Genomic DNA, 12,653 nt, shown 5'->3' with positions numbered 1-12,653 from the left:
TTAAGGTATAGAATCTCCCCAGTATTTCAATTCCATTTCTCCATTCCTCTTGAGTCAGAAGTGACTCCAGCTGATTTCTATATAAATTAAATCTCTTTGCCTTTCATCTCACTTCAGTGTAAAAGATCTAGTTGTATAGACAAATGTGACCTCCCCAACTCCCGCCCCAGGCAGCCCCAGAACTTGTAAGGGCTCAGGAGAGAATGCCACGCTAGTGAAGATGCTGGAATTTTGGAATTTCCAAGTCCTGGTGGCTACTTTTCTAGACATATCCCTCTGATGTGTTAACTTCTGGAAATGGGGATAGAACCACTTCACTTGCTGAAGGTAGGAAGTGAACAAAAAAAAGTCTGTAAAAGGTCTGGGGATCCTGAGGGAAGTATGAACTGGGAAGAACTCCAAAAGTTAAGTTGAACCAAACCATCAATTCAACTTAAGTTAGCCTGTAGATATTAAAAGATGATTTGCCTTTCTATGCTTACAGATGCAAAATTGGGGCATGACTGAAAGTTTCTAGTTAAAACTCCCCTGAAATTCTAAAAATGGAGATGTCATTTATGAAAATCAGGCTGGGAAAGTATGAGAGAAATATGTCCCTAAGTCTTCCTTTGTGGGCTCATGGATACTCTTCTATGATATTGTTGAAATAAGACACTTCATTAGAAAAGTTTAGTGCTTTGCGTAAAGGAACTCGCCAGGCTGTTCTGTGTATGTGATGAGGTCAGCCATGGAGACTAACACAGAGTTCTCAGGGAAGGAAAAAAGCACAGGTTCTCCCCCACAAGGCCACATCATCTAGAAGAGCTCTGGGTGTAAAGCCAGAAAGCCCAGGTTCTAGTCCTGCCTGAATGCCAATTATTACTGTGGGCAAGGCACCTAAGTATTTTCTGGTCAGAATTCTCTTCCATACAAAGTGATAAAATTGGCTCAAACCTCAATGCATTATTTTGTAGTAGTTGGTCTCTTTCTTTTTTTCTTACAACCTCCCCCTCCTCCCCTTTTTTCATAGACCCCTCCCTCCCCCCCACCCCTTTGGACAAGAGATGGTCTTGAAGACACAGCAACTAGTTCTCTTAGCACTGCTTCTCTGAGCAGGGAGCTACTGTTGATGATGTAAAGCAAACCACTTCCATAGCTATAAGGTTGTTTGTTTGTTTGTTTGTTTGTTTCTTTCTTTCTTTCTTTCTTTCCATCTATCTATCTATCATCTATCTATCTGAGAGAGAGAGCACACACATGAGAGTAAACAAGCAGGCGGGAGAAGAAGCAGCAGACTCCCCGCTGAGCAAAGAGCCTGATTTGGGGCTTGATCCCAGGACCCTGCGATCATGACCTGAGCTGAAGGCAGCCTCTCAACCGACTGAGCCAGCCAGGCACCCCTAAATTCATGCTTTTAGATCACAACTGATATAAGTGTGCAAATAACGAACTCTCTCTAAAGCTAGGTTAAGTTACTGCCTTCCCATGAAGGCCACACATGCCAGTGGGTCAGCAAATTCATCCTTAAAAGTGGCAGCCAGGAAAAAAAGAGAGGATGAAGGAAGGACAGAGGAAAGGAGAAAGTACCAGATTATGGAAAAAAAAAAAGGGGGGGGGGGAAGACAGGGAATGAGAGCATAAGTCTTCTTATCAAAACTCAAAGTTTGCCAAATGCTCCATAACCAACTCATTCTTATAAAAAGCCCAGGAGGCTTCCTTTCGAAATAGATGCATAAAGACTTACGTGGAGAAATTGGATTCGGTTCCTTAAAGCTTGGACCTGTTTCTGAAAAAAAAAAAAAAAAAAAAAAAAAAAAAAATCATGGTGCATTCCACAGAGAAACCAAGTTTTAAGCAAAAGTTCATCACAATCTCAGTTGAGACTGACACCGTCCTATTTGTTAAAACTCTGTGAAAGCTTTGTCAGTTACTCTCTTTAGATGTCAAAACTGTAACATGGGTTTTTCAGAAATTTTAAGCATTGTACTTCGTTAACAATCAATTGTAATAGGCTCTCTAATTTGAAGAAAACTTGAAGGCAAATTAAGGAATGTGAGTCTGACAGTGTGTGTGTGTGCGCGCATACCTTTATATTTATTTATAAGGGGGTTCAATACCTTTAAATACTGTATTTCTCCAGTGTATTCATGTTTTTCCACTTTCAAAAAAATTCTTTTAATGTACACAAGTTTTGTGGGGCACCTGGGTGGGTCAGTGGCTTAAGCATCTGACTCCTGGTTTTGGCTCAGGTCATGATCTCAGGGTTGGGAGACTGAGCTCCATGCTCAGCTTAGCATGGAGTCTGCTTGGATTCTCTCTCCCTCTCCTTCCTGCATTCACTCTCACTCTCACTCTCTCTCTCAAATAAATAAGTAAAATCTTTTTTAAAAAGTACACAAGTTTTGTAAAAGTGTCTTTATTCTTCTTTCCTTAATGCTATTATCCTACAGTTCAGCTTAAAAAATATATTTTATTTATTTGAGAGAGTGAGAGCGAGCACTTGAGCATGTGCACAGGGGAAGGTGCAGAGGGACAAGCCGACTCTGTGCTGAGCAGAGCCTGACAGGGAGATCTCAGGACCCTGAGATCATGACCTGAGCTGAAACCAAGAGTTGGATGCAACTGAGCCACCCAGGCGCCCCTCAGCTCCTTTCATCACATATCCGCATTATCATAGAGCCTTCCTAATTGGTTTCCTTGTCTCTGCCCCTGCCCCAAATATTTCCTCCACCATATTTTCCCCCAGCATGAATTTTCCAGAGCCCAAAGCTGATGATGTTATCGTCCTGATTAAATTGCTCCATGACTTCCTGCACTTACAGGAAAAAAAATCCAAACTCCAGCGTGGCACGCAAAGTTCTGCCTTCCTCCTCTTCCGACCTGTCGGGAGCCTCCTATCCTAAGAGTCCTTCACCCAAGCTGGGCTCCTCATAGTTATTTAAGCTACCCAAATTCTCCATGTTGGTCTAGGTCCTCACACTTTGCAATGCATCCCCTGAAACACCCTCCTTCCCCTGACCTGGTTTGTTTGGTATTTTCACTGGGAGGCCTTCTCTGACTCTCCCACTGGCCCAACCTCCCCCCCAGCAGGGTCGGTCTCTACCCACTTTGCTTATTCATCCCCTGGTTGTCGTACATGTACTCCATCACATCGTAATTCTCTAGATTCTTGTCTGCCCTGAGGGTGGGGTCTAGTTCTTACTCATCTGTATATCGCAGGGCTCAGCCTGGCATGGGACAGGCCTGCCAGAAATGTTCAGTGAAGGATGATTAGAATGGCGATGTACTTCTTGACAAGGGAGACAACAGAGGAAGCCTGGAATAAGGTTATATAAAAATGTTTGTATATTGTGACATTTCTGTAATGCTTTTGTGTTCAAGTCTCATTTGAGGTTCACACCAGCCCTGTGAGAGAGGCAGAAAAATTCTTATCACTATTTTACAAATGAGCATCCTGAGACTCTGCTATCATGTGACTTGCCTAAGGTCACAGCTGGAAAGCATCAGGGCAGGGGCTGAACCCAAATTCCAGATTCTGCTTAGTAGGCTACATGACTGGGGAGTGTCACTCTGTCCTTATAGCAGGGGAGCACTGATTATGAAGCTACTTGTGACTCACAGTGAGAACAGCACAGACCACAGGGTAGTGTATCATGGCCCTAAAACTCACTTTTGTATGGCCTGTGAGCTAAGGGTATATTTTATATTTCTAACTGACATTAAAAAAAAAGATTCATATTTTATGACATATGCAAAGTATGTGAAAGTCAAACCTATTCCATAAATAAAATTTTTTTGGAACATGACCATGCTCATCATTTATATACTGTTGATACCACTATGTTGCAAGAGCAGCATTGAGTCGTCAGGGCAGGGAACGTGTGAACAGCCCGAAACACTCATTCTCTGGCCCTTCATAGAAAAATTGTGCTGAGTCCTGGTATAGACTCTACCCCTGCTCTTTACAGTTGCAAGTGGCGAGTGTTTAGCACGTCTCTTTTCATCTCCATTTTCATTCAATAAAGGAGGAGAACACACACCTTGTGTTGGAATCCACATTGGAACAAAAGAAATTGTGAAAAAACTGAGTAAACAAGCAGCATTTAAGGTCACGTTTATAAAAATAAAGAAGGTACATAGGCCTGTAAATGCTCAGGATTAACCAGGTCAGCTGGGCTGCCTACACTGTGGGGTGTGCTGGTCCAGCTCTAGAGGAAGGAATGCCACCAGATGAGTCACAGCCACCACAACTTAATGGTGCTTCCCAGAGCTGTGCAAAGTGGTGGTACCAGGATGAGGATATGTTCACGTTGTACTTAAATAAAATTACTAAAATTAAAATAACTGTGTTTTTAAGAAAATCTATTTCAGTATGCAGAACATCACCAACTACAAAGTGAACACAAGAGACTGTGGAGTTTGGTCCCTTCAGCCTATTGGCAGCGATAAAATAATGATGGTGATGCCTTCCATTTACACACGTGTGTAGGATTCTACAACTGACAAAAAGCCTTTGCTTAGATTTTTTCCTTTTAAACTCCCAAGAACCCTATGAGGTGGGGGGTATCTAACCACAAAATTCTACTTCCAAGAAGCAGTGGTTTGATTCACTGAACTAAGTCCAAAGGCATTTAAAGGTCTCTATAGTGTTCATCATGTGAGAAACATACACGCTTCTGGGAAGAGTTCCATCCAATCAACCGCCCATGGCTGAACTTTGTCACTCAGAATCCCTAAGTGGTTTTAAATAATGACTCTCCCCTAAGGAGACCTCACATGTGAGAATGTGGGTTTTAGAGCAAGGCCTGTGTGATGGATGGCATTGTTTTAAAATTCTTAATGGACTTAGGCTATGATCTAATCCTTCTCCCCCACCCCAAATAGGGGCCTCCTCTCAGAGCTAAACAGAAACAGTTGTTGCTTATTTCCCCTGGGGGTGAAGCTCCTCCATAAACAATAACAAGTACAAGCTCCAGCACTGAGGTTATAGGATTTTATCCTTTTTTCTTCCAAAAATCCCCCCAATAACCCTTGTGTAGGACTAAAGGAGCCTGATCTCCACCGGAACCCTATAATTGAGCTGGCATGCTGAAAGGAAAGCAGGGGAACACAGCAATATTTACTTTTGGTTTAAGGGTAAAACTGTAAGAAAGGAGCCCTTGCTATTGCTGTGCAGAGAATGTTAACAATAAAGATTCATTTGCAGAAAGTACAAACTATAATCAACATTCTGAATTAAATCTTTTCATGTACTCTTGAGCAAATTTCGGTCTGCCTCTAGAACCAAATTTCCCTCCTCAGATGGTTAGGCATGGTTTTCATAAACAGGATATTTCTGGGGTTATGCATGAGTAACTGACCACAGCTTTTAGCCTCCAGCTTTCAATTCAGTTCTCCTAAACACGGTAGGATCGAGCAGGCCCACAGACAAACAAGGTGTCTACTTGGTCCCCAAACCTACTGGTGTTTGGCAAAGAGGGAAAGATAGGAAGATGAATAAGCTGGAGACTCAGGAGGCCTCTGTGCAGACCTCTTTTAACATATAATTTTTACTAATTTCACTGTAAACAAACCCCTTCTCTGGGTTCTTTCCATATTTATGACATTCATTGCAATTGTGTCATCACTTATCTGTATCCTTCCACTTGATCAGTGATTCTTACCTGGTGATTTTTGCCCCCCTGTACCCCACCAGGACATCTGGAAATGTCTGGAGATGTATTGGGTTGTCACAATGGGCAGTGGAGGGGTTTCCTATGGGCATCTAGTGGGTAGAGGCCAAGAATGCTATTCAAAATCCTACAATGCCCAGGACAGCCCTCTATAACAAGAGTTATCCAGCTCAATACATCAATAGAGTCAAGGTTGTGAAGCTTTGCATGACACTGTGAAGGCCTTAAAGACAGGATGATGTGTTTACTATATGCCTGGCACATGGCAGGTACTGATAAACAGTTTTTGGAATAACCACAATTGTCATACATATCTTATTACTGCATTCATCTCCCTAAAACCAACCTTCATGAGGCTTTCAGGGTAGTCTTAAATGATCTGATCACAGGTTCCTTATCCAAGGGTTTTTGTTTTTGTTAAGATTTTATTTTTTTCTAAGTAATCTTCACACCCAATGTGGGGTTCAAACTCACAACCCTGAGATCAAGAGTTGCATGCTCCACCAACTGAGCTAGCCAGGTGCCCCAATCTTCTGGTGGTTCTTAACTTTTAATGCATACCAGAATATTTATGGATGAGATGAAATGTCTGGATTTCCTTCAAAACAATCCAGGGACAGAGAGTGATAAAACAAGTTTGGCCATAAACTGGTAGCTGCTGAAACCAGAAGGAGGATTCATGGGAGTTCATTCTACTGTTTTATTTTTGTGTATATTTATTTTGCATATATTTGTGTATGTGTGTGTATTCCAAAGTAACAACTCCTGATGGTAAAGACTGGATAAAGTCTTTATCTAGTCTCCCTTGGATAAAGACTGAATGTCTTAATCTGTCCCTTAAACATTTCTACCATCTTTTCACTCAGCTTCCCCTCATCTCTACCTCAGCCTGAGGACAAAACCTGGCTGGGTGCATTAGAGTATTTTTGTTCTGGAAAAATCAAATGTGTTCCAGAAAGGTAACGCCTCTCTTGGATTAACTTCCATTTGACGTTCACAACTTTCCCTTTTATACCCCTTCTATCCCTACTCCCCCAAAAACCTAGTTTGGCTGAGAGGTTAAGAGGAAGGAAAGGAAATTAACATTTACTGAGTGCCCAAGATATGCCAGGTGCTGTCCTGAGCACACTTATTTTTAAAAAGTTATGTAGTGGAAATTCAGTATTTTGAACATTTAACTTGCTAAGAATTACATATTGTACATAAATCATGGCAAATTTGGGATGATGTTTATTGTTCTTTCTCACTCATTTTTTATATGTGCTCTAAATTTCAGAAAAATGATTACTCTTCCCTTTCACCGTTTGCAAAAATTATCACTGACGTGGTATAGCCATTTTTATTGTGTAAGCCCCAGTGTTCTCAAATGCCACAAAAATGGGTCATGGCATCCAAAGCAAACAGCACTAACATGCTTATACTTCAAACTATTTCAGAAAATATGGTAGGATGGCATTACCTCAACTATTTTAATTGTTTTGCCATCAACCATAATGTGCATAAACTATTCATGTTTTCTGGGCTTTTTTTGTGAGTTATGATTCAAAGTCACAGAACTTCTAAATTTTAATACTCTCTTAAACAACTTGCATGTTTTCTAACATCTTACCATTTGGGGAACAGACTTTTTTCCTAAAATTCTTCATCTTCTTTTCAGTTCACAATCAGTAGAGTATTTGGGTGTCAACTTGAATACCAATATGATATGTATGGCATGAATAGGAGAAAGAGGTGGGAAGAGGGTGTGAACAGACCGATGCCTACATTGCTTGTAGTTTACTAAAAACTAGAATCAATCTCCGCCTACAAAAAGGTGAAGGGTTTAGAAAGGCAGAGACTATGGAATCGAAGAGCCTGGATTTGAATCCCAGATCCATCATTTGTTTATATGTCATGTGATCTTGGTCAAGTTATTTAATCTTGCTCTGTACTTGCCCCACAGAGGGACTATGAAGATTAAATATGATTATCCACATGAAGCATTTAGCACAGAGCCTTGTACTGAGTAAATGCTCAGTAAATGTTAGATAATCATTTTGTCATCTCCATGACTATCCTCACCACCAGCACCATCATCTACTATTGCAAATTTTGGCAATAAAAGAGTGTTAACCCAATGCCAGTTCCCAAGGGACTGAGATGGTGGATATGTGCTGCAGATGCTCAGGCAAGTTCCATTAAAAATGGCGCTTGGGTGATTCAGTCAGTTGGGCGCCTGCCTTTGGCTCAGGTCATGATCCCAGGGTCCTGGGAGCTCCCTGCTCAAGTGGGAGTCTTCTTCCTATTCCCTGGCTTGTGATTACATGCACACACACACACACACACACACACTCTCTCTCTCTCTCTCTCTCTCTCTCACTCTTGCTCACTCTCTTTCAAATAAATAAATAAAATCTTTATTAAGAAAAAATGATGGCCCAGAGGAGGGACCCAGAATTATTTAGTCTTGACAACCTATTCTCTGTCCACAGAAGGAAGAAACACAACCTGAAATGTGCCCACACCATTGGCATTGGGAGCTACAGAGCAGCTCTCTGCTTGGCTGTAAAGCTGATAACCAGAGACATTATCTGCTGTTGCCCCAGAAAACCGAAGTGTTGAGAAATAAGGTGGACCAAATGACCATGGAGTCTTGGAACTTTGACACAGCCTTCAAAGAGTACCTGTGTGATTAAAAGGGCAATGAAACATCCCACTGGTTGGACAATTTTTACCCCAAAATTCATCCCAGTAAGAGATACTTCTGGAGATACTATAATATCTGTGGCTTACAATAGTAACACACAAAGCTGGCAGGAAGAATGTTCAGGACACTGTTATTATTCAAATAAATGACCTTGTTATTATTCAAATAAACTAATGCTATTAGGCAAATGGTCACATTCCCATTTCAACTATTCTAATTCATTGAGAGGCAGAGGGAAAGCATCATGGAGAAATGATTTCAGAGTCAAAAGAAAATAAACACAAAAGCTGGGAGGAGTCAGGGCTGAAAACTGCCCGAAAACTTACCTCATTCAGTGCAGTTAAAAAGCACATTTGCACACAGCCCCTGGGAAGCTGGCCTGTAGTCCAACCTGCACTTGTTTAACAAACCTAAACAATGAACTTTCTTCACCACACACTTCTCCACTAAAGTCCACTCTCTATTAGCAAATCTCGTGAAACTGCTTTGATATTTGGTAAAACTTTCCTCTTGAACTTTTATGTAAAAGAACACTGAACTTTCAGGATAATTATACTAAGTTTAAACAAAAGTAATTACCTAATTTACAAGAGGAATTACTTAGAAAAATACCACCAAACTTAAAAGAATCATGAATGAATTACTGGAAGTTATACTACTGCAATATTAATGCCCAATTATCGTTGGGTATAGAAAAAAGCGAGCTGCTGCCATCAATTACCCGCAAAACTACATCTCTGGAAATAGGTAAGAGTAACAGATGGAGCATGAGGTAGTGGTTGTTATTGTTAAACCACTTTCACAGTACAAAATGCAGCCAGCTGTTGCCGGATTGTGATATACTTTGCAACCTCATTAATTTACTTATTTCTTTCTCCTGGATCCAATAAACAGGGGAACTCTTTAGGCAATCCATTTAATTTTTTTTCGTTTTTTTAATTTTTTTTCAAAGATTAATTAATTAATTAATTTATTTATGATACACATAGAGAGAGAGATTGGCAGAGACACAGGAGGAGGGAGAAACAGGCTCCATGCTGGGAGCCTGATGTGGGACTCGATCCCGGGACTCCAGGATCGTGCCCTGGGCCAAAGGCAGGCGCTAAACCACTGAGCCACCCAGGGATCCCCTTTTTTTTTCGTTTTTAAAGTAGGCTCTATAGTCAGCATGGAGCCCAGTGGAGAGCTTGAACTCATGACCCTAAGATCAAGACCTGAACTTGATCGAGATCGAGAGTCAGATGCTTAACCAACTGAGCCAGCCACCCACCACTGGGCAATCCATTTAAAGAAAGACCTTGGCTGGTACACTGTTTCAGATGGTTGAAACCCAATCAATCAAAGTAAAACAGCAACAACAAAAAGTGTTACTGAGAAACTAATGAACATCTAATGCGTACATTTCACACCACCTTCAGGATGGCTGGGAAATGAATTAAAAACTATTTTGCTTCTTCAAACAGGACAGCTGAGTGTTAACAGCTGGAAGAGTCTCTAGAAGCCATCTGGTCTAAACCCTTCCTTTTCCCGATAAAGAAAATGAAAGTCAAGGACAGAAGGCGAGATCTCCAAGTCCCAGTTAGCAAGGGAAGTTAAAAGTTGTGCCCCAGGCTCCTGACTCTAAATCAGCACCCTCCCCACTATACTCTCTTGCCTTTGCAACGTGAGCCTGCTCCCACGAAAAGGTCAGATGCCACCACCATGTAGGTCAGTAAGAATGGCACTGCGATTTTCACAAAGGTCACTCCACCAAAGAAGAAAGTGGACAGCATCCACATGCTTCTTACTCTATTAGGTACCATGTGCCTATGCTATTAGCCTCCGATGCCTTGCCTTGCCGAATCCAACAATGCTTTTAGATCAGAAACGCCATCCCGGGGCTGCCCCCAAGCCTAGATCTGGTATAGGCTCTACCCAGCAGGTCTCCCAGCAAATGCTCATCAACTGGAGACAGGATGCTTGGTGGCTTTTTATCAAGGCTCCAGTGCTGTGCTCCTCCTCTGCCCCCTGGGGTGGTGGAAGTAGGCCTGGAGACCTAGCCCTGAAATATCTAACCCCAGAGCCTAGGAATCCACTTTTACTCTCCCAGATTTCTCTTAGTCCAGCACCCTTAGACAATGTCTCTAGGTAGTCATAGGATGCTTCTAGACAGTGACAAATGTAGCTGCCCAGAGAGTCCAAATGTGCATTTGGCTCCACTTCTTCAGATGTTACCAGCCACCTGATGTGTTCTTGCTCATCCATGCACTCAGCAGTCCCCATTGGATGCTCTCCATGGTCCACAGAGCCCCAGGTCCATTGCTAACACCCTCCTGGAGCTCAGTTCTGCTTCTCTATTGGTTTGGCTGACTGTGCCAACACAAGGTCTGGCTTTGCCCTGCCTGACCACCTGAGGCCACACCTCCTAGGACGCATCCCTCCTCTTCTCTGAAAGAAAGTACAGACTGCCCAATGCTCCTGTGCATGTAGGAAGAAGAGCATTTGGCTTCAAGTAACAATTGTGACCGTGTACAATTCTAAGACCTGAACTACAAATATGCATTTGGACAGTGGTTTTCAACCTTTCTTCTGCTCTGACATAGGATGGATGGTATTCACACGCATCACCCTCCCCAATGGCGTCTGTGATCTTGGTACAGCCCTGGGAGACTGCTCGTCCTCAGTACAAACACTGCTAATAGATCGTGAAAGATGGGCTGTGGCCTGTTCAATCCCGGCACATGAGGAAGAACTCGGAGCCTTTCCTGCATACTAGAGGAGTATATCTGAACAGCAACAGAGAGTGACATTGGGATAGGGACAATTTTGAAGCTGATCTAACATTTAAGAGGAAATTATTGGCAAGCATATCACTAATAACCCAGCCACATGGGAGAGCAGACCCCAATTTTTTTTTAAAGGCTCATTTAGCAAAAACCCTTTTCTAAGGTTACTAACTGGTCCTTAAGGTATCTTTTTAAAAAATATTTAATTAATTTATTTACTTGAGAGAGGGAGAGAGCACACGATTGGAGGAGGGACAGAGAGAGAGGGAGAAGCAGATTCCCTTGCTGAGTGAGGAGCCCAATGAGGGGCTCAATCCCACAACCCTGAGATCATGACTTGAGTTGAAATCAGATGCTTACCCGACTGAGCTCCCCAGGTGCCCTGGCCCTTAACGTATCTTTTGAATACAACTGTACTTTTGATTTACAGTATTGGAGCTGCTGCTTCTTTTTATTAGTTTTACTACTGGAGCTTCTTAAAATGAACAGCCCTCAGGCCCCTGTTCTCTGACCGAGCCTCCAAAAACACACCTTTACCTTCTGCTTCCTGGTGGATCACAGCAAGGGGCTTGGTGAACGTCTTCTTATTCTGCATCATGGCCCAGATCATTGAGGCATCCAGTGAGGTGCAGGCTTCATCTGGAGGCACACACTGCAGAGGGGCAGAGCAAAACAGGGTCAGGGGTCACTCTGAAGAGCCTGCACCAGCTCAGCCTGCTTAGTTGTCCTGTGCCTCTTATCAGACAGCCCACAGCTGTTTACCACAGAAAAACAGGAGATCTGGGTGTTTTCTAAAGAACCATAAATAATCTGGGAGATAGAGTGGCATACCCAGGATATTCTCAGCTGTACTTGAAGATTCAAATATCACTAGGTGGCTTATAAACACTGCCTTTCTTCCCCATATTCCCACAAAACAACTAGAGGTTTTAGTGTTATTTAGTCTGAAAAGTAAAGAAACTATATGATGAGTGTTGGCCCTTCACCAAGCTGGCTTCACATAAATAGTTCCTGTTTGTGATTTGTGATTGTGGGAAACTTTGTGTGCTGCATTATGAAAGCGACAGATTTTACATTTGTTGTCCAAAAAGATAATCATGTTGTCGAGTTTGTTTGGTTTTTTAAATCCTGATATACATTCATTCAGGATGAAGCTTTCCAGGGTTGTCTGCTATAGTGTTCCAAACTGGAGCCCCAGGGGGGTTGTACTCAGGTGTGTACAAGCTGCCTCCAGTTATTTTAAGGCCCCAAACTTACAATTAGCATGCCCAAGCCTCGTATACCTGTTTTTTAATAGTGTCATCATGCTCCAGTACCTTTTTCTTTAAAATAACTTAAGTTCCTTATCTATGCTCATCAATAGGTGAAACTCCAATGTAAATGACATCTACTTGATTTTGTTTGTAAGAAATATATCAATACTTTAAAAGGTCTATAGCAAGCCATTCCCCAAAGCTAATAAGTTTCCAATCACAAAAAAGCAGTCTTTTGGCCTTATTGTCATGGCTGCTCTAAGCAACATATCAGAAGAAAACAACTACTTCTTCTCCC

The 12,653-nt window shown here is 42.1% G+C and overlaps 1 protein-coding gene across 7 annotated transcripts in view; it reads right to left on the bottom strand.

The window, feature by feature from the left end:
* TGFBR3 (transforming growth factor beta receptor 3) overlaps positions 1-12,653 on the bottom strand; it is a 194,757-nt gene that overhangs the window by 16,288 nt on the left and 165,816 nt on the right. For 5 of the 7 annotated variants that reach the window (XM_025417676.3, XM_025417675.3, XM_035718224.2 and 2 more), the window contains 2 exons: positions 11,634-11,754; positions 1,724-1,765 (listed from right to left, as the gene is read on the bottom strand). In XM_025417676.3, the coding sequence (XP_025273461.1) occupies positions 1,724-1,765; positions 11,634-11,754 (163 nt within the window). The remainder of the gene's footprint in view (positions 1-1,723; positions 1,766-11,633; positions 11,755-12,653) is intronic. The other 2 variants (XM_025417678.3, XM_025417677.3) reach the window with 1 other exon arrangement.

Source organism: Canis lupus, chromosome 6, assembly GCF_003254725.2.
Source record: "Canis lupus dingo isolate Sandy chromosome 6, ASM325472v2, whole genome shotgun sequence".
NCBI classification, from domain to species: Eukaryota; Metazoa; Chordata; class Mammalia; order Carnivora; family Canidae; genus Canis; species Canis lupus.
This window is presented reverse-complemented; position numbering and strand designations above follow the sequence as displayed.